Source organism: Macaca nemestrina, chromosome 12, assembly GCF_043159975.1.
Source record: "Macaca nemestrina isolate mMacNem1 chromosome 12, mMacNem.hap1, whole genome shotgun sequence".
NCBI lineage: Eukaryota > Metazoa > Chordata > Mammalia > Primates > Cercopithecidae > Macaca > Macaca nemestrina.
The window spans coordinates 73614989-73640927 of record NC_092136.1 but is presented as its reverse complement, the minus strand read 5'-3'; the positions used below and the strand labels follow the sequence as shown (position 1 = coordinate 73640927).

General features: G+C 46.6%; 1 protein-coding gene and 1 long non-coding RNA gene across 6 annotated transcripts in view; one reads left to right on the top strand and one right to left on the bottom strand.

Moving 5' to 3' along the window:
• Positions 1-25939, bottom strand: part of LOC105468738 (uncharacterized) — a 77328-nt gene that overhangs the window by 8503 nt on the left and 42886 nt on the right. For all 4 annotated transcript variants that reach the window (XR_003015212.2, XR_003015211.2, XR_011610926.1 and 1 more), the window contains one exon: positions 16899-17021. This is a non-coding gene — a long non-coding RNA (uncharacterized lncRNA). The remainder of the gene's footprint in view (positions 1-16898; positions 17022-25939) is intronic.
• On the top strand, positions 1944-13202 carry LOC105468737 (potassium voltage-gated channel subfamily E regulatory subunit 3). Of its 2 annotated transcripts, XM_071075292.1 has the most exons (4): positions 1944-2082; positions 6581-6688; positions 7303-7447; positions 11791-13202. In XM_071075292.1, exon 4 carries the CDS (start codon positions 11831-11833, stop codon positions 12140-12142), a length of 312 nt encoding a protein of 103 aa, XP_070931393.1. In that variant the 5' UTR covers positions 1944-2082; positions 6581-6688; positions 7303-7447; positions 11791-11830; the 3' UTR covers positions 12143-13202. The 2 variants fall into 2 exon arrangements, with proteins under 2 accessions (XP_070931393.1, XP_070931395.1); XM_071075294.1 differs by lacking the exon at positions 6581-6688.

Here is a 25939-nt window from a genome sequence, read left to right as displayed (position 1 = left end):
AAAAATACAAAAATTAGCTGGGTGTTTTGGCACAGCTGTAATTCCAGCTACTCAGGAGGCTGAGGCACAAGAATTGCTTGAACCTGGGAGGCAGGGGTTGCAGTGAGCCGAGATCGCACACTGCACTCCAGCCTGGGTGATATGTTTCCAAAAATAAAGAAATGGGAGGATCTGTTAGGCTCATGAGGGATTTGACTAGGAAACTCGTGAGAATTCTTCCAATTTACATTCTAGAATCCTAAGATATGATTCTAAGACTTTGGTTCTAAGATTTTATTAGAACAAAAGACAATCCCTATCTTCAAAGAACTCACAACCTAGCAGATGAGGTGGTTACTTTCTATAACTGTCATAAACAGTCCTACAGAGTAAATGCAAGGCCATGGGCAGGATCTGAGAAGGAACCCTGACCAAGCCAGGACTGCATGGCTAGTCTCAAGAACCATCTGCATCAGAGTCATTTGGAAATCTTGTTTAAAAATGCTGATTTCTGGGCTCCACTCCAGATTTCCTGAATTAGAACCTCTGGAATGGAGCCCAAAAGTCTACTCAGTAAAACAAACTCCCATGGGGATTCTTAGGCAGATTGAAAACTGAAGCTGCAGGACAGGCACAGTGGTTCATGCCTGTAATCCTGGCACTTTGGGAGGTGGAGGTGGGCAGGTCACTTGAGCCCAGGAGTTCGAGACTAGCCTGGGCAACATGGAGAAACCCAGTCTCTATAAAATACAAAAATTAGCCAGGCATGGTGGTGTGTCCCAGCTACTCAGGAGGCTGAGGGAGGAGGATCACCTGAGCCCAGGAGTTCAAGGCTGCTGTGAGCCATAATCACTCTACTGTACTCCAGTCTGGGTGACACAGTGAGATCCTGTCTCAAAAAAAAAAAAAAAAGAAAGAAAGAAAATTGAGATTGCAAGCTTAGGTGATAAGGATGACTTTTCTAAGAGGTGATCTCCAGATTGAGAAAAAGGAATAGTTGGGTCAAAACAAGGTGGGTACAATATGCCTTAGATACATTCTGAGATTCTGTAATTGAGAGTATGTGCCTCAGATATCCTGGAGCAGACCTCTGCAAGGGAGTGAGAGAGCCGGCCTGAGGCTGTTATTAATTATTCTGAGGCAGTGAGCAGGTAAAAGGGTGCTCCACAGGGTCCCTGGGAGAAATTCTCTGGAACTGTTCCTTTCTCTGCCACTAGCCTCTTGGCTCTTATTCCCCAGCTGCCCCAATTCTCTGAAGCCTGCAATGTCACCAGCGAGGAAACAACAGTTTGAGTGAGGGCATGGTGGTGGAAAATAAAGTGTCATGGGACAGAGATGAGTAACGTGTGGCTGAACACAAGTTGGTCAGGCACTGTCAGGAACTTTTGAGGCTTGATGGAGGAAACACCTGCTGGTGCTACTCAGAGAGAGGGGGGTGTGTAGCAGATTTTGGGTCTGGGCTCTGCCACCTGGGCAAATCCCTTCTCCAACTGGGCCTCTGCATCCTATGTAGAAAAGTTTGTGTAAGAATCATATTAACTTGCTGTTGACCCTTTGGTTTTAATACTTTGGACTCAAAGGTCTCATCTGACCCCAACCATAAGCCTGTGAAGAATGCATGGTGGAACTATACCAACTTTACAGCGAGGCCAAGTCCCGGTGAGGGGCAGCGATTCGCCCACCACCACACAGCCACGCCGCAGCAAAGTCGGCTCCTGGAGATCGGCCTCATGCTGGGCTTGTTGAGGCCCAGCGGAGCGAGAGGCTTTCGGTCTCTGGTCCAGGAAGCAGGCGCTGCAGGGGACGGAAGGGTCGTAGCCCACAGCCAGGGGAGGCCAAGGAGCTGGGCGGAGGCACTCAAGGCCAGCCCCGGGAGAAGTGGGTGTGCTGGGGCCCGGGCGGGGCCGGGGGAGGGGACGCCTGGGGGAGGGAAAAGGGAGCCGAGCGCGGGTGGGAGCCCAGAGCCAGAGAGCGCGCTGGGCGGTGCGGGGCACCCGCGGAGTGGAACCGGGCCGGTGGAATGCACAGGGTCGCAGCGCCTGGGCCATCCTCGGTCAGAGGCCAGCGAGCAAACGGGCGCCCCAGAGCCTTGCTGAGAGGCAGGTAAGGCACCCACTGAGCTGGGAAGGCTGAGCTACAGTCGGGGGTGCAAGTGAGGGGTCTTCCCGCCTCCCTTCCAAGGGTCACGGGGCACTCTCCGTGAGACTGTGGAACCGACGGGGCGTGGGGCAGGGGTGGGCGCTGCAAATACCGAGCAAGTCCTCCAGGATCCTCCCCGATCCTCTCGATCCTCCCGAGCGCAGTGATCGCAGAGCAGCATGTGGGAGTAGGGAGCTGGGCTCTGCGCGCCCCGTCTGGAAACCGTGGGGACTTGCGCCGTTAGTCCCAGCCCTCAAGACGGCGACAAGAAAAGTTCCTCCACACCCACAGGAGTGCAAGTGAACACCTGCGGCTGGCAGCCAGTGCACGCGCAGAAAAGACACTTCAGGACCCAGCACAGTCTCATTTGGCCGGGGCCACTGGCTCTGCGGAGCTGACTTGCCCATTCCCTCTACCACACTGTGTCCCTCACCCTGTCTGACCTAGTCCCGGGAAAGCTGGGGACTCCCAAAATCATCCTCTGCTGCCAGTAACATAGGTCGAGGCTGGGAGTCGGGAGACTTGAGTTCTAGTTTACAGGCTGTGTAAAGCCGGGCAGTCACCCCTCAGCTCTGCGCCTTGCCCTCGCATTTCCTGGGTCACCATTTGTAAAATGGGCCTCCTGCTCCTGTTGCCTGCACACCTCATGGGACAGAAGGAGAAAGGGGGATTGGACCTGGGAGTCTCTTATCTCGAAAATAAGTGAGTTTAGTCCTTGCATGAAAGCCCACCAAAGTATCCCCTCCTAAAATCCTCTCCCGACTCCCCACTAATTTGCATATAGGGAAACTGATACCCCAGGGGAGATGATTTACCTAAGGTTACAACAGAGACCAAACAGAATTAGAACCCAAGTTTCCTCAGTCCTAGCCCAGGGCTCTCTCTGCTTCACCTACAAAGGCATATTGTAAACGTGTGAGCGCCTCCTTATTTCCTTGCATCCGTCCACTTTGTTCCTGATGGAGGAGACCCATGCTGGGGGCCTGGAAACTGCTTTCAGATTTTCTTGACTCCTTGAGATGATAACCATCACCTTCTCCATCCCTCACTCACTCCATACCTCTCAAAGCACGTCCATAAATTTAATGTGCTAGTGATCAAAATACCTTCTGAGAGGGAAGAAAGACAAGAAACTCCATCTTATTGATGAGGAAAATGAGGCCTAGAGTGATAGTTACTCAACCAAAATGCATGACTAGACGTGTTGGCATAGTAGGGGCAGGAACCCAGGTCTCCTGATTCCCCCTCTGATGTGTTCTCCACCAGCTACAGGACTACAGAATGGTACCCCTCAATGATAAAGGACTGCAGGGATGATCAGAGAGGGTGGGAAACAAGGAAGGCTTCTGGAGAAGGTGAGGTTCCTGGGAATCAAGAAGAATAATAAGAACCTCCTGGTTGCGTCTGAGGCTAGGAGAGCTGGGGTGGGAAAGGAGACATAGAGATGGCTGTTCTTGATAATAGGGGGGAAAGGAAAGATATGGAGACAGAAAAGGAAACAAACAGTGTGACCAGGCTGCCTGATAATTTTCTTGTATGTTTGCAATTTCTAAAACTTTCCCATCTCTTGTCTCCTCCAGTTCTCATATGAGTTGGGCAGGGCAGGGATCATTATCCCCATCTTATAGATGAGGTTCAGAGGAAGTAAATGCAGTGTTCAAGGACACAGAGCCAAGCATACAGCCAAGATTAGAATCATGAAAGGAACACCTGAACGGCAAGATCACAGGCCGAAGGACCGGGGAGTTGGACTGTGTGTGTGTGTGCAGGGGGTGGGTGTATATAGCCACACCCTGGGTAGGTACACAGGGAAGAGGGTTGCAAAGCCATTGCTGGTGTTTTGAGGCCAAGAATGTTTGCCCTTTGGATTGAATGGGGTCCAGGTGCAGGGAGCATCTGGGCTTCCAAAGAAAGCTTAGAATTCCTCCTCCTGTGACTCACCCCACCTGACTGAGATGACTGCTTTTCTTTGAGCCATCCCTTCCCCAGACCAAATGAAATCTGTTTTGCCCTTCCCTGGAGGTTGCTTTTTAAATATTGTAAGCTGTTTTCATGAATGTATATGTGTGTGCCAGAGCAGAGGCATGCTCTTAGAGAAGAGGCATTGATTCATTTATTCTTGAATGCCTGCTAGGTATCAGGGCTGGGAAATAAAGAAATGTATGAGGCACAGGACCCTGCCCTCTTACCTCAAAGCACAGTTACACACACACACAAACACACAATTTCAATACAGCATAGTGCTCTAATAAGTCTTTGTGCAAAGCACTTTTGGGGAAAAAAACAAGAGGGAGAGACTAACTGGCTAGGGAGTGAGGAAGGAGGTGTCCCAGGAGAAGGTCTACAGAGATGAATTGGAGCTGGGTCTTGAAGGATGAGTAGGAGTTTGCCGGGCAGGTAAAAAGAGGAAGGGCATTCTTGTTTAAGAAAACAGCATGAGCAAAGGCAAGAGATGTGCAAGTGCAAGGAGTATTTGGAGAGTGGCCTGTAGTTCAGTGTCATGGGTGCAGGCCACTGAGAAGAGCTGCGGGGAGATGAGGCCAGTGTCAGAGTCACATTTCAAGGCACTTCAGTGGTAATCAGAAGAGTTTAGAGTCTGCCCTACTGGCAGAAGGGAACTTATAGTGGAAAGGTCTGTGGAGGGGAAGTCAAGATACTTGGTTTCTGGCTCCAACTCTGCCACTACTGGGCTGTGAGACTTTAAGCAGGTGATTGCCTTGGGGAGGAGGGTCTATTTTCCCACTGGTTGAATGAGGGGGTTGCACCAACAACATGATCATGAAGATCTCTTCCAGCTCAGATTCTATTCCTTTTCCTTCCAACTGGATGCTAGGGGCTACTCCTTCAACTCCTCTCCCACTCCACCAGCTCTCCAGTCCACAAGAGTGGTAAGACCACTGAGGGGACAGTGGCAAAACTGTACACCCCAGGAGCTGTCTTTGGATCACCTACCTGCTTTATGTGACTTTTTCTACCTGCCTCTCTGTACTTCATTTCCAGACACTGAAGACGCTCATTCTGAAAGAGTAGCTGAAATGGAGCAATGGGAAAGAAAGACCCAAGGGTAGAGTTTCGCTTTTCCCCCAGAGCAACCTGAACGAAAACCCCACTAAGATCCCCAGTTCATCCCTCAGATCACAGCTTTAGTCCCCAAGTAGGGGTTGGACAAGTGCAAGGCAAGTGCATTTTGTGAGAACCTGGTAATGTGTGGGAAATAGCAGGAACAGAGAGTGAACTTGGCTCATCTAGGGAATCAGGAGTAGGTCTGGAGCAGCGGGGTGCATGGGAGACGAGAGCATAAAGGAAGGCTACCTCCTCCTCCGAAGCTTACCAAGCTCCATCTCACTGGGTCCTTGACTAAGATTGGTGAGAATCTGTGGTGCACGAAAAGGCCATAGTAACAAAGTTAGAGGAGATGATGCCCCATGACACTAGGAGGCTGTGTCTGGTGTGATGTGAAGCTTAGATGTGAGGAAACACTGCCATTTGTAGTGGAAAGAGCACCTGAACAGTACCGCCAAACACCTGGGTTCTTGTCTGAGTGCTGCCATTTATGGGCCATGTCATTTTGGACTAGTCACTTCTCCCTTCTGAGCCTCAGTTCCCTCATCTACGAAATGGAGGGTTGGCCTGGAATCTAGATTCTAGAAGATCCTTAAAGTCCCTGTCAGCTTGGCCATCTGCTCACCCTCCTTCCTCACTGGCCTATCTTCTATTTCAAGGCAAGACCTCTCCAGGGCAGGAGCTCTGTCTTCCCCATCCAAGGATCTTGGTAATCAGGGACTCTCCTGGACAGGGAAGCCAAGGAACTCAGAAACAGTGGCAAAACTCCCCCGTTCCTGACTGCGAGTCCCCAGCTTCAGCCCCAGAGGCAGTCCCAGAGCCCCAAAGAGAACCAACCTGTGCCTTCATCAGCTTTCTGCCTCGCCTAATTCAGACAGGAGGCCCTTGCACCCAAGCCCTCCCTCCCACACAAACCCAGCACCTAGAGGTATGGAACTATGGCCTCTTTCCTCCTACTGTCAGAATCACAAACATCCTAGTCTATCCAGAGAGGCCTTGAGGTGTGAAAGGTCTCATGAATCTTTATTCCCCTCATGGAACACTGCCTCAAAGCCCCCCGCTGACCTTCACACTGTCCCCTTCTCCCACTTTCTGCAGAGTCTATCTCCTCCTCAGGCTGGATCATCCTGGCAGGTGAGCTGTGAAGAGGAAAAATGAGCCGAGCTCAGTTTGGCTCAGCTGGGATATTAGATGTAAGTCAGTCCCAGGGCTCAGAAGCATCTTAGCCTGTGAGGAAAAGGTCCACAGCCTTCTCTATCTTGGGATTTGAGAAGCTCTAGAAATCCCCCAAAACGCTTCTCCCATCAGCCTGTCTAACTTCCCATGGTTTCACAGCTTGGTTTCATGATTGAAATCATCACAGGACATTAGAACCAACTGGGACCCCTTCATTTTACAGATGCAGACAGAAGCTGAGGCACAGAAAAGGGAAGTCTTACGTCCAAAGTCACACAAGGAGCAGCTGAGCCGGGACAACCCCCTGGGTTTCCATTTCCTTCACCGTAAAGTAAGGGCATATAGCCTAGATGGGCTCTGAAGGCCCTTCCAGCCTCTGCTCTACAAAATACAACCACCGCCATCTGTGCAGTGTCTAGTGCCAAGCACTACATGATGTTCTTTAATTTTCACAACAAAGCTCTGCTACAGATAGTGCTCATTCTGTGACCGTGTTCATATCCTGTCTATCTGAATAGATTGGGTGGTAACACATCATTTGTTTCTGTGCAAAATATCAACGCAGCTGCCATTCTCCCACTCATGTCTGTTCCCTTGGCATTCTAAAAGGCCCTTGCTAAGGTAACCCTTAGGAAAGGGAATGTTTTAGGCTGCACCATCAGCTGGTCCCTGAGTGTGAGTCCACATGTTAAATAGGTTTCTCATGATGTCACCCAATGAAGACACTAAGTCTGGAGTTGGGGGACAGCAATCAGAGGCCCTTTGGTCACTGCACAGTTCCTTTAACTGCAACCCTAGGCTGGCCTGACCCAGCTGCTGCAGGAAGGGGAGGGGCTGTGGGAGGGGGTCAGAGCCCACAGCAGGACTATTGCACAATCCTTGGGGCCTGGCCTTGGGCAATCCACCCTGGTTCCTTCCTTTTCTGCTTTCTCTCCTGCTTTCTAGCTCTGGGCTTTCCCAGCTCCGAAGTCAATACTGAGATCTCAGATGTGTCCAGAGACATCCTGAAGAGGCTCGGGGGCTGAGGAGCCTTAGTGTGTCCACAAAGAGACTCCTGAAACTGACTGAGAGCCAGCGGATTTGCCAGCTGGTAAGTCTTCCAGATTGAGATTTCCCTCCCTCTCCCTGTCAGTTAAAACCCCTTTCCGATGATACGTAAGAAAACTGAATGGTAACTGCCCTGCCCTGGGATTGGAGCTCGGGACAACTAGGAGCTTTCACCTTCACAGTATGTGCTGTGTCCATTCTTTTTTTTTAAACCTATGTGTACATATTTGCTTCTTGAAAATAAAAAGTTTTTAATCCTCTTCTGTATAATACAAGTGTATACTCATAGCAAGCCTTGAAAGAGGAGGCCAAGGATGATCATTTTTCTTTCTTTTTTTTTTTTTTTTGAGACAGAGGTCTTGCTCTGCTGCCCCGGCTGGAGTGCAGTGGCATGATCTCGGCTCACTGCAACCTCTGCCTCCAAAGTTCAAGCGGTTCTCCTGCCTCAGCCTCCTGAGCAGCTGGAAATACAGGCATGTGCCTGGCTAATTTTTGTATTTTTAGTAGAGATGGGGTTTCTCCATGTTGGCTAGGCTGGTCTTGAACTCCTGACCTCAGGTGACCCGCCCACCTCAGCCTCCCAAAGTACTGGGATTAAAGGAGTGAGCCACCGCACCTGGCCTATTTTTTTTAAATTGTGCTTAAAACACACACACACACACACACACACAAATGTACCATCTTAGTCATTCTTGAGTGTACACTCAGTAGTGTTAGCTAGATTCACCTTGTTGTGCAGCAGATCTCCAGAACCTTTTCATCTTGCAAAACTGAAACTCTATACCTACCATACAACAACTCTATGGTCATCTCTTTTGGTAGATGAGGAAACCGAAGCCCAACCAGGGAAAGGAACTTATTTCCTTCAGAGTAGGCTCCTCCAGACACTTACACTGTTTGTTTGTTGTCTACCTGTGAAATTGCCTGAGGCTCCTTCCTCCTTCAACACTTACTTGGCCATTTCCTCCTTGGGTCTCACATCTGTCTCTACCCCCACTTCCCCACTTTGTTATCCTCTCTGCCCCAACTCGTGACTCAGCATCTTGCACTAAACTATTTCAAGACTCGTGTAGCTGGGCTCACTGCCTCAATTCCAGCTCCCTCCAGTCCACATGACAGTCAGAGTATCCTTTCCAGGCACAGATCTGACCATTTTATCTTCCCTAGCTACAGAATAAAGTTCCAACTCTACAGAGTGGCACTCAAGGCTGCCTATGATCTGGCTCCTATCTCTCCTGTCCCACATCCTATGCTATTCTTCTACACATCTTACACTTCAACCTCTTTATGCTACTTTCCATTCTTCTAAACATGTACACACTTTGTTGCGCCTTTGCTCATGTTGCCTTCCTTTGTCTTCTCTGCCTCTTAAAAATCCTTCAAGGTCCAACTCAAATGCCTCCATCACTGTGGACACTCTCTAAGCCCTGATCAGTATCCATTACTTATTCCTTTTAGCCTTAGTAGCTCCTGGCTTGTCCCCTGCATTGTATCAGAGCAGAGCCCCTGGATCTGGGCGAAGGCACTGGATCTGAGCCACCCCGAGCTCCCATCACAGGGCCTGGCCCATATTGGTGATAACTATCTGGATGATTTTTTGAGTTATTTATTTCCTCATGCTGCTCCTACTTGCTATTGGCAGACACGAGGGAAGAAGCAGCCACAGATCTTCTGCCTGACACATGGGGTAGTAGATGAGAACGTATATCTCCTGGATCTTAACTCAGTGAGCTCTTGTTCTTCTCCCCTCCTCCATCCAGACAGGACAGCACAAGTACTAGATGGCAGAGGGCCCCAAAGGCCTTGCATAAAATGCTGCCCAGTCCTGGCTAATTGCGTTCATAGAGCCATTGATGAATATTTATCATGGTCAGAATGATCATATTTTCCAGGGAAGAGATCTTATGGTTAATAGTCACATTAGTTAACTTTAGTTTGTTAACAGTTCTGCCCATATGATGGAGGACTGAATGCTTGGCCCATAGAGAATTCCTTAAAGTGGACATCTTTACTAGAAACTATTGAGAGAAGGATAACACCCATTCAGTCTTAGGGCAGTCCCCTAGAAAAAGGGAATGCCCAGCCAGTCACAGGGTAGTGCCCTGGGAAAGGAGAACACCCAGTCTCAGGGTAGTCCTCCAGATTGGAGGAAGAGACATAGCCCTGCTGACCAGGCACATGTGGCCTGATGATATCCTTATCAAAAACAAGAGGATAGCCACATATTGCCTTATATGTTAAGTGTTGGGGGGAAGGGAAGGCTGTGATGATAAAGGTGGTGTAGTGTGGCTGAGGGGTGGGGAGCACTGAACGGAGGCTTCCCTAAAGGAAGTGAGTGTGGGGCCTTGTTTACAGGGAATGACATATGGTTTTTCAGAGACAAGGATGCAAGTCTGTTTTAAGATGTTCTTTCTGACTGGGCACAGTGGCTCACGCCTGTAATCCCAGCACTTTGAGAGGCTGAGGCGGGTGGATCATGAGGTCAGGAGATCAAGACCATCCTGGCTAACACGGTGAAACCACATCTCTACTAAAAATACAAAAAAATTAGCCAGGCATGGTGGCGGGCGCCTGTAGTCCCAGCTACTTGGGAGGCTGAGGCAGGAGAATGGTGTGAACCTAGGAGGCGGAGCTTGCAGTGAGCTGAGATCGCGCTACTGCACTCCAGCCTGGGCGACGAGTGAGACTCCATCTCAAAAAAAAAAAAAACAAACAAACAAAAAAAAGGTTATTTCTATATTATAGACTAAGGATCTCTGAGAAGAAGGAAAAGGAACATTTATAATCACTTAGTATATGCCAGGTACATAATGACTTTATTTCAGGAGACAAGATAGTTGGCGTGCTTGTGTCTTCTTTTTGTGGGCAGGTAAACCCCAAGCCAGACTGAGAACTCCTTTCACTCTCCCGCCCTCAGGCCCAAGCTGTTTTTCTCTTCTCCAGCGCCTACAGTGGTTGCCAACCTGTTCCCATTTCCCTGACCACCTCCTTTCCAACAGAATTTCTGCAAATAGCTAGGAATATCTAGTCTTTGGGACACAGGATGCTTGAGAGGTCAAATGATCCAGCTTCTGGCCTCTAGGTAGGATGAAATTTAAACCATCCCCAGGCATCTTCCAAAAAAGGTGTACCCATGGAGTCTTTTTTTTTTTTTATTTTGAGACAAAGTCACACTCTGTGGCCCAAGCTGGAATACAGCAGCTCTATCTCGGCTCACTGCAACCTCCACCTTCTGGGTCCAAGCGATTCTCCTGCCTTAGCCTCCCAAGTAGCTGGGATTACAAGTGCTCACCACCACGCCCAGCTAATTTTTGTATTTTTAGTAGAGATGGGGTTTTACCATGTTGGTAAGGCTGGTCTCCAACTCCTGACCTCAAGTGATCCACCCGCCTCAGCCTCCCAAAGTGCTAGGATTACAGGCATGAGCCACTGTGCCCAGCCTGTCTGTGGAGTCTATAAAGAGAACTGTGCTGAAGGAGAGTTGTGATGAATGTCTTCTTATGGTGCCACACAGTCCTGCTGAGAGCTAGCTTAGAAGTGGAAGCAGCTCTAAGCTAGCCATAAGGAGCAGGGCTTTCTGTCTTGGCTCTACCTCCAATATTCTGTGATCATGGACAAGCCACTTATTCTCTCAAGGCCTCAGTTTCCCTGTGTGTAAAATGGCAAGAGTTACATTAAATAATCCTTAAGGTCCTTCTAACCTAAAGTTCAGTGATTTATAGAATCTAAAGAAATGAGAGATTAGTATGGGTTCTGATGGTCAGGGAAGGCTTTATTCTACAATTATTTATTGAGTACTTATCGAGTACTGTCATAAGTGATTGCATATAGCAGTCAGTAAAACAAATATAGGCCCTGCCTTTATTATTTAGTATATGGTCTAGTGGAAAAGACAAACATGTAATCAAGTAACCAGAATAAGCTATTGTATTAGTCCATTTTCATACTGCCATGAAGGAATACCCGAGCCTGGGCAGTTTATAAAGAAAAAGAGGTTTAATGCACTCACAGTTCCACATGGCTGGGGAGGCCTCACAATCACGGCAGAAGGCAAAGGAGGAGCAAAGGCACATCTTACATGGTGGCAGGCAAGAGAGCAGGTGCAGGGGAACTGCCCTTTATAAAACCATCAGATCTCTTGAGACTTATTTACTGTCATGAGAACAGCATGGTAAAAACCCACCCCCATGATTCAGTTACTTCCTACTGGGTCCCTCCCATGACACATGGGGATTATGGGAGCTATGATTCCAGATGAGATTTGGGTAAGGACACAGCCAAACCATATCAGCCATGATGCTAGGATTTTACTGGGATCTGAAGGGAGGAGGTCATTTGAGCTCCAGGTGACAGAGCCATCCCCTCTCTCTTTTCTCTTGCCAACAGAGCTTCTACCGAGTCTTCCCCCACCTCAATCCCTGTTGCTATGGAGACTACCAATGGAACTGAGACTTGGTATGAGAGCCTACATGCCGTGCTGAAGGCTTTAAATGCCACTCTTCACAGCAATTTGCTCTGCCGGCCAGGGCCAGGGCTGGGGCCAGACAACCAGACTGAAGAGCGACCGGCCAGCCTACCTGGCCGTGATGACAACTCCTACATGTACATTCTCTTTGTCATGTTTCTATTTGCTGTCACTGTGGGCAGCCTCATCCTGGGATATACCCGCTCCCGCAAAGTGGACAAGCGTAGTGACCCCTATCATGTGTATATCAAGAACCGTGTGTCTATGATCTAACACGAGAGGGCTGGAATGGTGGAAGACCAAGACACCTGGGGATTGCGTCTGGGGCCTCCAGAACTCTGCTGTGGACTGCATCAGGTCTCAGTGTCCCTATCTGTAAGAGCAACAAGAAACAGGGCTAAGGGAGGTCATCACTGGGGTGGGAGAAGAGGGGCTGGTAGACCGAAGCCTTGTGCATAAGGATTTTTTCCCAGGAAAAGATAGACTTTATAAACAGTGGGAGTCCATGAACAAACATATAAAAGTAGCAACAGATAATGACCAATAACTGGTTCAGTGGCTGGAGTACTGGGGGCCTGAAGGTTGGAGAAAGGAGAAGTTGTAGCAGAGGGAGATGAGACAGGAAGATGCTCTGGGGACACATTTTTTATGTGTTATCTTCAAAAGCCATGAGAAGCAGTGATGATTATCCCATATCACAGATATGATTTACCACCACCACCCTGCCACCACTCCCACTCGCACTCCCATAAAGAAAGCAGGGCAAGTGCTGTGCCGCCCATTTGGGCCTGAGTAGTGCCATGATTGGAACCCAGGAACTCTGGTCTCCTTGCCTAGTGCTTTTCAAAACTCTGTGCCACACAGGAGTGGATCCAGGCCTGAAGGTCATACAATTCTGGGGACTCTCTTTAAGAAAAAGAATTCTAAAATATCTTACTTTTGCAAACATTATGCAAATATACTGCCACATTAATATGTTGCTAGGGCTCCTACTAGGACCTTAAGAAGGAGCTCATGTGAGTCAGGACCCTGAATGTTAGGCCTTGTTAGCTCTATGGTTCATATGCTTCTTGAACCAAGTCACAGGGTACTTCCCAGCCACATTGCTAGTCAACAGGACTAAACTACCTCCAAAGCAGCCTCTTCAGTTTTGAGTTCTGTGAGAAATGTTTTCCTTTTCTTTTTCTTTTTTTTGAGACAGTCTCCCTATGTCACCCAGGCTGCAGTGCAGCAACCCAGTCTTGGCTTACTGCAACCCCCACCTCCCAGGTTCAAGCAATTATCCTGCCTCAGCCACCTGAGTAGCTGGGATTACAGATTCCTGTCACCACACCCAGCTAATTTATATATATATATATAAATTTTTTTTTTTTTTTTTAAAGTAGAGGCAGGGTTTCACCATGTTGTTGCCCAGGCTGGTCTCGAACTCCTGGCCTCAAGTGATCTGCCCATCTCGGTCTCCCAAAGTGCTGGGATTACAGGTGTGAGCCACCACGACTATCTGTGAGTTTTCTGAGGTCATATTGAATCTGCTTCTAAAAGACTGATATTGCCAAGGTGGGCAGATCACCTGAGGTCAGGAGTTCGAGACCAGCCTGGCCAACATGGTGAAACCCCGTCTACTAAAAATATACAAAAATTAGCCAGGCCTGGTGGCGGGTGCCTGTATTCCCAGCTACTTGGGAGGCTGAGGCAGGAGAATTGTTTGAACCCGGGAGGCGGAGGTTGCAGTGAGCCAAGATTGCACCACTGCACTCCAGCCTGGGCGACAGAGCAAGGCTCTGTCTCAAAAAAAAAAAAAAAAAAAAAGACAAGACAAGACTGATATCGCACCTAAAATATTATTATATTAAAAGAAGCAGAGTATGAGACGTAGGTGCATGGTCCAGTAGGAAGAGAAGCAGCCCTGATTCTACCACTTAAGGTGGTATATGATCTTAGGCTGGACACTTCTATCTCTCATCCGTTTTCCTCTTCAACATAATGAAATAGACTTGAAAGTCTCTAAGGCTCTATCAGTTCTGACATTCTAGGCTTCATATACATTAAGTGGAGCCATATGTAATCACTGTGTAGGTTAGAAACAGCTGAGTATTGTAGTTTCATATATGGTTCCAGCTAATACATGCGATGTGGCTGGTGAATACTTCTGAATTCAGAAACTATCCCAAATCTCAGCTAGAACCATCCACTGTTCTGTTTGTCCAGTTTCAACTTAAGGGATCTCCATGTGGTCCCCAGAAGTACCCACTGAAACATGCATATTTGTGTATAGCAGAACTCTGAAATAATATTTTGATAGTAGTTATCTCTGAGGAATTGAATTATGGGTGATTTTCCCTTTCCACATTATAAATTTATGTAATATTTGACTGACTTGACCATAAGTATGTTACTTATATAATAAAAGGAAAAAAGGTACTTCCATTTTGAAAAAATAAAAATAAAAGCCTTTGGGTTCTTGAATGGAGATCATGGGCCACATTTGCTGCCATGTGCGGTTATGTTGATGCTCTGCAAACCTGTGCTGAGCCCTGTTGCTCAAACCCTTCCTCATCTCTTCTTGAGGGAGAAGATGGAGACTTCCTCAAGGAGATGTGACATATGGGAAGGCAACAGATTGAGAAATTTACAGCTGATAGGACTTTAGACACCACCCTGCCCAAACTTCCAAATAAAATATGGGACGCAAGTGGGTGTAAGAATGAATGGTCAGGTGATGAATGCCATAAGGATTTTGAGAAATGAAATTGACTAGGAGGAGTCAGAGAGAGGTAGAACTTGAACTGGGCTTTGAAAGCTAGGACAGAGCTAAATGGGCAGAGTGAATGAAGGGAACAAGATCAGGGAAGCCTGGAGGCAGATGTCAGGGAGCTCCTTCCTGATGAGGGCAGGTAGGCTGGGGAGACAGCAGGAAGCAGGCCTCCTGGGGCTACTCTATGACTTCAGTGTCCCCAGTGGAGAAGGCTCCCCTTCACACAGTCCTCACACTCCATGGGCTTAATCATAAAATACAAATTATTTCGGTTGCAAGTTACAGGCACCTGATGTATATTAGCATAAGTACAGAAGGGAATTTCTGAAGTGTATGGGGTAGTTCACAAGTTTAAAGAAGGAGCTACAGACACCAGGGCAACTCCAGGGATCTCGGGGCCTGGAACAACGGATCTGCCTGAATTCACAAACTAAGAGCTCAGTATGTTTCCTTAAACACACCCAGGTTGGACTAAATAAAATTCTAGGATTTGAAGGGAGTAAAATTTAAACATTCTAATATCCTACGGTGGCCAGGCACAGTGGCTCAAGCCTGTAATCCCAACAGTTTGGGAGGCGAGGCAGGTGAATCACTTGAGGTCAGGAGTTCGATCCAGCCTGATCAACATGGTGAAACCCCATCTCTTCTAAAAAAATACAAAATTAGCCAGATTTGGTGGTGCACACCTGTAATCCCAGCTACTTGGGAGGCTAAGGCAAGAGAATCTCTTGAACACAGGAGGCAGAGGTTGCAGTGAGCCAAGATCGTGCCATTGCACTCCAGCCTGGGCAACAAGAGTGAAACTCAATCTCAAAAAAAAAAAAAAAAAAAAATATATATATATATATATATATATATATATATATATATATATATATATATATATATCCTATGGTATAGTCACTCCACGCAGCCCTCCCTCCAACCCTGTTGTCTGGGAGCCTGTCCTGCAACCGCTTGTAAGTCAAAGCCGGTAGGAGCTTTGGCCTCACAGGTTCTGCCCTCTGCTGGCCAAATCCTGACACATCGCCTTAAGCCCTCAAAGCAAAACCAATCAATTCAACAGGTATTATTGAGTGCCTTTATGTGCCAAGCATTCACCTAGGCACACTTGGAATGCATAAGTAAACAAAAACATCCCAGAAGTCCCTGCACTAATACTTAAGAGCATTTACTCCATGCAAAGCATTGGTCTAAGCGTTTTATACACTTGAACTCATTTAGCTTTTAAAACCCTCATAACAACCCTATGCAGTAAGTAGGTATTCCTTACAAGTACTTCCATAGAGCCCAGTTGTTTTTGACCTAGCACCTTCATGTACTTTCAGCCCAATTTAGGTCCCATGGTATACACAGCCTAGAGCATGGATCTGAACAGTCCCCGGAAATGAATGAGAAAGTGATTTGGGAAAAGGATGGCAGAGTACTGACACCTGTGGTCTGAAGTTGGGTTTCCTGGAAACAGATCTTGAGACAGTCTTTTTTTTTTTTTTTTTTGAGACAGGGTCTCGCTCTGTGGCTCAGGCTGGAGTGCAGTGGCCTAATCAGGGTTCACTGCAGCTTCGATTTCCTAGGCTCAAGCGATCTTCCCACATCAGTTTCCCAAGTAGCTAGGACTACAGGCATGTTCCATCCCATCCAGCTAATATTTTATTTTAGTAGAGATGAGGTCTCACTATTTTCCCAGGCTGGTCTCAAACTCCTGGGCTCAAGCAATCCTCCCGCCTCAGCCTCCTAAAGGGCTGAGATTATGGACGTGAGCCACCACACCTGGCCATCCGACAGACATTGATGGGAAGTGTTTTTCAGGAAAAACCTGCAAGGGAGAGAGTGGAGTAGACAGGAAAGGGAAAGTACCATACAAAGTGTGTCTCGGTCACATCTAGCCTTAGCCTGATCCACAGGGAACTGTTATATATGGGGGCATAAGTCCCACAGCAGAATTACACTCCCTTGAGACAAGGCAGCTGGCCTTTTGTATCCCCAAAGCAGTCAGTCATTGGTTGTGGGCCACCCTGGCAGGGAAGGGGACAAGAAGGTTTTGAGGAGGTTCCCATCAGCTGTGGGGAAGGGAGCAGCTGTGAGCTACTGCAGAATAGAGCAGTGGAAGAAAGATAAGCAAAGGAGTGCTCTTGGTTGGAGATTAGCAATAGCCTCGTTCCTTGGGAAGGTTCTGAAGCTCTTTTTTCATCACAGAATTGGCCCCACCTTTTGTGACCTTATTTTGCTACCCTGTATCAGTCATTGGCTGCTAGTTGCTACAGGGGTACTTACTCTCCCAGGGTGTGCTCATATTTGACTCAGGCCAAATCTCTGGGGATGGGGACAGCTCTAGGCTGATGACGGCAGCCTGGCGAAGGGGGCTCTGGGGCCCCATCAGCATCCATGATAGCTGTGCTGTTGGGGAAACGAAAGTAGAAGCAGAGTGTCACATCTTGGGAGCTCCTTCTAGTTTAAGAGACAAGAAGCACACATCAAATAACGAACAAAAATAGGACAATACCAAATAGAACTAAGTAGGAAACAGTATCATTAAGCATCAAAAAGTGTGGGGGACAGATACTAATGTGGTGGTCAAGAAGAAGAGAGGACATCGGGCACAGTGGCTCACTCCTGTAATCCCAACACTTTGAGAGGCCAAGACAGGCAGATCACTTCAGGTCAGGATTTCAAGGCCAGCCAGGTGAAATCTCCTCTCTACTAAAAAAAAAAAAAAAAAAAAAAAAAAAAAAAAAAAAAAAAAGTACAAAAATTAGCTGGGTGTGGTGATGTGTGCCTGTAATCCCAGCAACTCAGGAGGCTGAGGCAGGAGAATCACTTGAACCCAGAAGGCAGAGGTTGCAGTGAGCTGAGATGGCACCACTGTACTCTAGCCTGGGTGACAGAGCAAGACTCTGTCTCAAAAAACAAAAACCAAAAAACAACAACAAACAAAAGGGTGGGTGGAGGGGGAGAGGGAAGTTCATGCATGTTTCCAGGAAGAAGTAGAATTTGTAGTGGAATATGAAGAACTGGTAGGATTTGGTTAGAAAGTCCAATGTAAGGCCAGGCACAGTAGCTCACTCCTGTAATCCCAGTACTCTGGGAGGCTGAGGCGGGTGGGTCACCTGAGCCTGGAAAGTCAAGTGGCTGCAGTGAACTGTGATAATGCCCCTGCACTCCAGCTCTCAAAAAGTAAGTAAATAAATAAATAAATAAAATAAAAAATGAAGGTCCAGTATAGTATGAGCCAAGCTCAGTGTTCAAAGTAGGTGGATGGCTTTGCCCTACTCAAACATTCAGAGACTGAGGATAGCAACTGCCATTTTCAACATGTAGCTTCCAAGGTCACTCATTGTCAAAGCATTTTCTGGTTAGTGAGAAAAAAGACAAAATAGAATTCCAGGGCCAGGGATTTACTCTCAAGAAAGCAAGGCAAAAGCTGCGTACATCTCTTCTGCTTAGCTCCATTGACGAGGGCTTAAACAACATGGCCACAAACTGGCTGCAAGGGGAGCTGGCAAATGAGGTGCCTATCTGAGTAGTCAAGTCCCAGCTAAACATCTATCACTGTGGAATAAGGAGAGAATTATTTTTGGTGGACAGCCCCAGAAATCTGCATCCCACCCTCCTCACTCTCCCCAACAGGCTCCTGTCTTCACCACACCCTCCTAACTCTCCCCCGAAAGGATTAGTTAAGATAAAAACATTTATAACCCCGCTGGGAAGGAAGAAGTGCTGTTACTCTGATTAGATCATGTTTTCGAGGGAGGGGGTGAAGACGGGAGCCTTTTGAGTATAACTTAGCCTATCCTGGGAGTGTGACTTTTGCTCTTTTTTTTTTTTTTTTTTTCTGGCACAGGTGAGTCTGGTCTCTCCTGTCATTGGAATAATATCCAAGATTTCGGTTTAGGCATAGGAGAAACAGACAAAGCAAGGCTTTCAGCCAACCACAGCCAACCTTGTATAGAAAAGGAATCTTGTTTCAGGTGCTGCTAAGAAACCAAGAACATTATTTCCCTGGGTGAAATGAGAGAACGATCTGTGGCAGTGGTTGAACTCTGAGGGAGAATGAGCTCCTGGGAACAAGAAACGCAGAAATTCATGAACAGGAAAGAAAAATTAATATTTTATGAACAACTGAATTCCTCATTGCACCCAGGGAGCTGACTCACCAAGGTTACAGCTCCTTCTTTGGGCGGCTCACAACCAATGAGGGGCTGATACAGGGATCCAAAGGTCTGAGTCCATCACCGATTTGGGGCAACTGAGGGGCCATCTTAGCTCCGGAATTCCCCAGAGGATCAGCTGAGGCTTCAGTGACAACCACCTTGTGAGTTAGCTTCTTCCTCTGCCCACCCCTGCTTTCTCATTTCCTATTTCCCAAGAATACTTCCCCCAACAACCTTCTGCATGCAATTCTCCATCTCAGTCTGTTTCCAAGAGAATCAATACTTCCTCAAGAACTGTGCCCTAACATGGAGTTCATTCCAAAGTCAGTACCAGTAATAATAGAGCAATGGGATGATAGAATGTAGATGAGGGAGGTAGTGGTTCTAGCAAACTAAAAAGACAAGGCAGTGAGAGACAGCAGTGTAGGAAACAGCCAGCTCTATTCATTGAAAAAGAACTAGCCACTAGAGGGCCTAGCACTACAGGTTTACAGCTCTGCTGCCACTTTTTAGAGCACAGAATTTTACCCTTCATCTGGCAGACATCCAGCATAATTGTCCACACAGCTGGGAACATTGTTGGCCATGCTTCCTTCTCTTTTACCTAATCTGGAGACACCAGTGTCCTGGCCTGTTCCGATACCCTAGCACCAAGCCCCCATGCCATTACATATAAGCCTATTCCCATAAATAAAGGCTTCCAACGCCTGTTTTTTCTACCCACTGTTCTCATTGTTCCAAGGGACTCTGAAGATGTGAAACGTGAAATCCAAATAGTTGGTTGTGACCATCCTCACCTAGGAATGGAGAGAATCAGCAACATATTGTCTAGTCCTGCCACTTTCTCTACCCCCGTCATCCCCCCACCCACCAATTTGTAATAAAGACACATAGACTTAGATGCAAAATACAGTAGCCAAGGGAGAAAGGGGATATCAGAACCTTCTCAGAAGATGAAAAAGTTTGAGAACATTGTGTAATTGAGTGAATTAATGAGTTATTTCTACCATGGATTTATTTAAAGACTCAAAGGAAATTTTCTTCTGCACCCTATTTGGAAGGACAGTCCTTTGCAGGTTGGGGGATTTCCCTTACCTCAGGAGGAAAATATTGGGAGGTCTCTGTTTCCAAAGTATAAATTCCTCAAGGATCAGAGTTAGATTGTCTGTGAGAGGGAAAACTCTGAGGGTTAAAGGGACAAGAGCTAGATTCTACAAGACCAGGAGGATGGAGGGGTGGTGGAAATCAGCCCATGAACTCTCCCCCATTGCCCTCCTAGTATCTCTGGCAGTGATGACTACAAAGACTCCTGGGGGATAATTACCACACCATAGCTTTGGGACCATACAGGAGTTCTGGGTGGCCAGGTTTACAATGGAAGGAGTAAATGTCTTATGCAAGTGGGCCAGATACCTCTGGCTGCCTCACACCTGCTTGGACAATGAGCATCTTCAACACAACTGCAATGGACCGAGATTGTCCCCCAGGTTTTCTGGATTGGGTAAGCCCTGGGGTTTTTGCATCCCCACAAAGTCTCTGAAATTAGATGTTCCACAAACCTGGCAGGTGGGGGTGAAGCTAAATTTAATTGGATTTGAATTAGATAAAAATTTGATTTGATTCAGCAAGGAGTAAAGAAATCTAATGTTCTTCTACTTGCTATTGAGCAAATTAATGGGTTATAATATTGGGAGTTCTGATATCGCAATAGCAAACCTAGCCTGGCCCGGTTAATAAAAGAATAGTAATATTCTATTGAGGGGTTGCCATGTGTTAGGCAGTGCATTCTTTCATTTAATCCTCACAATATACCTATGAGGTAGACTGAGACTTAGAGAAGTCAAGTGCGTTGCCCAAGGTCACATGATTAGTAAATGGCAAACCAAGTTTGTCAGACTCCATGTCTAACTTCTACAGCCATTCATTCCCTGTTGTCTAGCCATTCATTCACTGATATCTAATCCATCATTTACTAATCTGTTTAGCCAGATATGCATTCAGACAGTAAACAGAATTAAGTTATTCTGTTCCTTAAACAATGAGACAGATCTAGTTGGTGTTTAAAGAACAAAAGAATCTTAGAATCACAGAATGTTTGCACTGGCAGCTGGTCTAGTGGGAAGAGCAAAGCTTTAGAACCAGGTGGACTAGATTGGAATCTTGGCTCTGCTATTCATTCTGTATGTGATCTTGAGCAATTTATTTAACCTAATTATCAGCTTCCATATCTGTATATCACAAATATATGCACATTCTCACTAGACTAATATGAAGAGTAGAGATAATGTCACATGGAACCAGTGCAAAAATGCAAGTCCCAGCACAAAATGAAAATGCTGGCACTTTGTTCAAAAATTACCAAGAATTTAAAGATGGTGACAGCAGAGTATTAAACCAAGTGTGGGGGCCCTTCTGAGCATAGGCCATGGTGGCACATCCACAGCCTGGCACAGAGTGGGTCTGCAATAAATTGTAGTCCTTTTCTCTCTAGATCACTGATTATAACTGTCTCCTTTTGCAGATGAGGAAACTGGAGTTCAAAGAAAAGCTTAAAAATGCAAATTAGGGCTGGGCGCGGTGGCTCACACCTATAATCCCAGCACTTTGGGAGGCCAAGGTGGGTGGATCATGAGGTCAGGAGTTCAAGACCGGCCTGGCCAACCTGGTGAAACACCATCTCTATTAAAAATTTAAAAATTAGCCAAGTGTGGTGGCACGTGCCTGTCATCCCAGCTACTTGGGAGGCTAAGACAGGAGAATCACTTGAACCCAGGAGGCGGAGGTTGCAGTGAGAATTACTTGAACCTGGGAGGTGGAGGTTGCAGTGAGCTGAGTTCACCCCACTGCACTCCAGCCTGGGCAATAGAGCAAGACTCCGTCTTGGGGGGGTGGGGAAACGCAACTTAGTACCAGAGCCAAGACCACAACCAGACCTCTTTTGTTCCCAGCCAGTGGTCTTTACCCAGCATTTCCAAAGCAGGTTCTATATGATGATAATAGATATTCCATATATAAAAGTTTCCATCAACAAGCAAGTTTATAAAACACTGGATTAAGGTTAAACAGACATCTTTTGCAGAACTCTTCAGAACACTTTTATGTGCAACAGGAATCTCCAAGACAGGGATATAATATGGAACATTGCACAAAAGTATTTGACGTGGAACCCTTTTTCAGGAGCATATTAAGTATCTCTCAGAACTCTTTCAGAAATGCCACTCTAAACACTGCCCCAGGGTGATGGAAGTTTCCATGGGTTTTGATCTGTGGGGTGTGGTTGTTTTTATACTAAATTAGAAGCAAATATATTCTTCCCACTAGTCCTTTCTGTCAGCATCCCTGTCCCAGCTGACTTGTGAGCCTGAGGATATAACGATAATGAAAACCAGACTTCAGGAAAAGCACACTTGTCTAGAGTCACCCAGCTGCATCCATAAGGCAGATGCAATATGCCTCTCTCCCAAGAGTAGAACACAGAGACAAAACATACACTAGGATCCCAAAATTCTTTCCATTCTGGGTAATTGGCTCACAGACACCACATTGCAAAAGTAATAGCTAAAGTCCCCTATAAAGTCACATAAGCAGCTAGGAAATCAGGATTCTCATCTTGGAGCCTTTATTTATTAGCTGTTTGACCTAAATTGATCAATTCATCTGCTCATCACTTTACTTTTATCGAATACCTTCTGGCATCAAATTAAATTCATTTCTCCCTTTGTCAAACTACCATTGTTTCATCCGTAGCACTCTTCCCCCAGGACTTTGAGAATCTCTGTGGAACGTAGTTTGAAAATCAGCAGGTTGGATGATTACTATAGATCATCTAGTCTATATGGATGGATGAAATCTATATGGAATCTATATGGAAAGGAATTATAGTTTCTTTCAGCTATAATAGTCTGTGATTCAAATTTATATACAGTTTTGCAACTCATTGCCTCTGCTTATTAACCAAGGACCCTAGTTCCCTGAGAAATGCACCTCTTAATTTCTGAGAGGCCTGGAGAGTGATTCTCACATGCTGAACTGAGAGGTCAGGTGACTTGGACACTTCTGGAGTTCCCAGTACATAGCATCTATTATATGGAATGCATGAAGGGGAAGAAACTCCATCATGATATACTTTGTCACATGGGTTTCTAATGGGTAATATTTATGTCCTTTGACTCACAGAACTTTCAGTAAAGCAGCTCTTCTATATTTTGCTGATTCCTTCCTAACCCCACTTTCCCTCTACAAATTCCTAAGCCTGAGCTGCAGCAAGGCCAAGAAACAAATCTGCATGACAAACCTAATGTTAAATGTTGGCTCATTCGTCCTTGATTTTGAAGATTCTATTGCTGGACCCATGTTGCCTATCTCCTCACTTTCCTTAAGATGAGTTCTCTCCCACGAGAGACCCAAAGTCCTCACGAAAAATGGACTTTGGGTGAGTTGGGCCTACTAGGTCGAATATGCCCAAATGGGTCCTCCAGGAAGCAGATGCCAAAATGGAGTGAGAAGTGCCAGAAATGTACTGGGGGAGAATGCCTGTGCGGGAGCAGGAGTAGATGAGGGAGCCTCAGATGGTGATGCAGATCTGACACCAGTGAAAAAAAGAGGGAAGGAAGAAGGACTGGGCAGGAGGAGCCTCAGGTTTCAATGCAGCTCTGAGAAAGCCTCAGCCAGGCTGATGAGGAGCCCCAGAGCAGAGACTGCCCATTACAGGAGCCCCGTGTTGGGCAGGAATGGCCTGGCTTTCATACGTCTGCAGGGCTTGGTCAGTGGCAGGGAGAAGGCCAGGGTGAGCATGACCAGCGTGTAAACACCAAAGGTGCTGCTGCCTGAGGCCGGCCACTAACTGCTCTCCTCCCTGCAGGCTCCCTGTGGGAGACCTGGGCAGCTCACTCACGGTCAAATACCCACGCCTGTGTGAATTCCAAAAGTGGACATAATTTAAGCTCAAACGGAGCCCTGTATGTACATTTATTACAATTTTGTGTTGAGTGTACAAAAAGTGTAGCACTTGGCACAGCAGCAGCCCCACCCTCACCAGTGGAACAATCGAAGCGAAAAAGGGCTAGTCTGGGAAGGTTTCAGGTAAACAGGTGAGTTTTTCTTACCATGATTGTCAACAGCAGCCTCCATTGTAGATTAACACTGTGTCAAGCTTAGTACAGAGAACAATTCTCAGGGAGCTTCAGTTTGCAATAAAATATTCCTCACATGAGGCGCTCAGAGCAGACTTTTGAAGAGTTTACATGTCAATCACTGGATGCTCCAAGGAGGGAGGAGCTTCTTATTAGAACTGGCCCTGGAGGCTACCAGAGAGACCTTAAAACTGATCTGGCAGCCAAGTGGGTGGTGCAAGGACACACTCCACCCCTGGGACCCTGCCAGCCAAGCTGTAGGATTTGTTGAGAGGCAGGCCCAACACCTGTTGTGGCTGCTGGATGAGATTCAAAATTTAAGGAGAAAAGACAGAAGAGGAAGGAACTGGAAAAGAGGAATCTGTAGCTAGAAGAGGAAAGACAGCATGCTTTCCAGAACCATCTCAGAATTCATCCCAGGCTAATCACCTGCCAAAAAAGAGATAGTGTCAGTGGTAGAAAGAACACTGAAGATGACACTTAAGCTCTGCCGCTAACTCCCCGGCTGACCTCTGTCACTCAATGTCTCTCTGGGCCTGTGCTCCTTGGCTGTAATCTGCTGAGACACCTAAAATTCTTCCATTTGAACAGTCTAGGATTCAAACAAGCTTCCTTAAAATAATCTTGGAAGAACCTAGTATGAAATGGGCAGAGGGGGGAGGATAAAAAAGAATTTCCTGTGAACCCAGGCGCAATAATATCATATAACATAATGTAACATAATAAGCTAACCTAATCATAGCAAGCATTACAACAGGTGGGGGAATCTGGGAATGGGAGCCAGTAATATCTCTAAAGTAGAGGTAATTTCATGATCAAGACATCCAGTGCATTGAAACGTGACGCTGTTCTATCTTTATAGAGTGTGCAGATGGTTGGGAAGGAAATTAGTTCCACCTGTCAGCTGATTCTAAAAGATCTGAGCTTCATATACATTCCATCAACACATGAACTCCTGATGTCACTAAAGCAAAGAGATGGAATGGTCTCTGTCCTTTCCTGAATGCTCTTCCAGTTTTCTCTCATAAAAGTCATTTCTACTCCCCTTTAAATCTGCATTCACAGTTTGTTTTCACTTAGATAAGAATGCTGGGAGGGGAAAGCATACTGTTTTTTTCCCCCCAGTCCTACTATTTTAGGATTCTAGCAACAACAGGGTTGCATGCTCCCTTCTTATTTCTTTCGTTGAGCTAAGAAGATGCCACAGATAAAAAACCAAAACGAAATGAAAAACTGCAGTCAAGAGAAGAACAAAATTAGCAGCCAATCAGGAAAAGGCTGTACAATCCCCAGGCCTTTAGATACTTTATCCTCTAGGCTGGGCCCTCCCAGAGAGGATCAAGTTTTCTCTTGGGGTTTCTTTTTGAATTAAGCACCACTGAGGGCTACGGTCCAGAAACACAAACTCTTAACCTCGTCCCTGGTAGACAAACAGGTCTAGGGAGATTAAATAACCTGCAGGGAGAGAGTCCTCTGGGATCCACGGGAGACCAGACTGAAGCAAAGAAAAAAGGGACTATGGTATCAGTGAGGACACAGGAGCAGCCACAGGAGGGCTGTGCTGCCTAAATAAATAATGGCATGTTTGGCAGCAGACCCAATTCTCAGACAGGCCTGGGGCTGACAGGTAGGCTGTCTGCTAACATACACTCACCCTTTGGATCTCAGCTTCAATGTTATTTCCTCTGGGAAGCAGGGTGCCACACACAGTTGTACTGGTTGCCTGCTGCACAGAAAATACATTCCAGAGTTGTATGTTTTTATAAAAATGTCCCGGAAGTTGGTGTTTTAAGGAAAGAGCACTCTTTTTTCTCTGATTCACAAAAAGGTGCTGGACTGGCAGTGACCTTGCTAAGAATCCTTTCCTAATTCTTATCAGAACAGGTTTAGTGCCCCTCCTATCTGTTCCAGAAGGACTCCGTCTACCATGGTATTTACCACGCGTTATTCTAATTGCCTTTTTACTAGTGTATACACAGTCTAGATTATCAGCTTTGTGAGTCAGAGGCTGTGTCTCGTTTGACACTGTACT

What these genes read in the sequence shown, in the direction of transcription:
- LOC105468737 (XM_071075294.1), top strand. Translation starts at nt 11,831, where the DNA reads ATGGAGACTACCAATGGAACTGAGACTTGGTATGAGAGCCTACATGCC.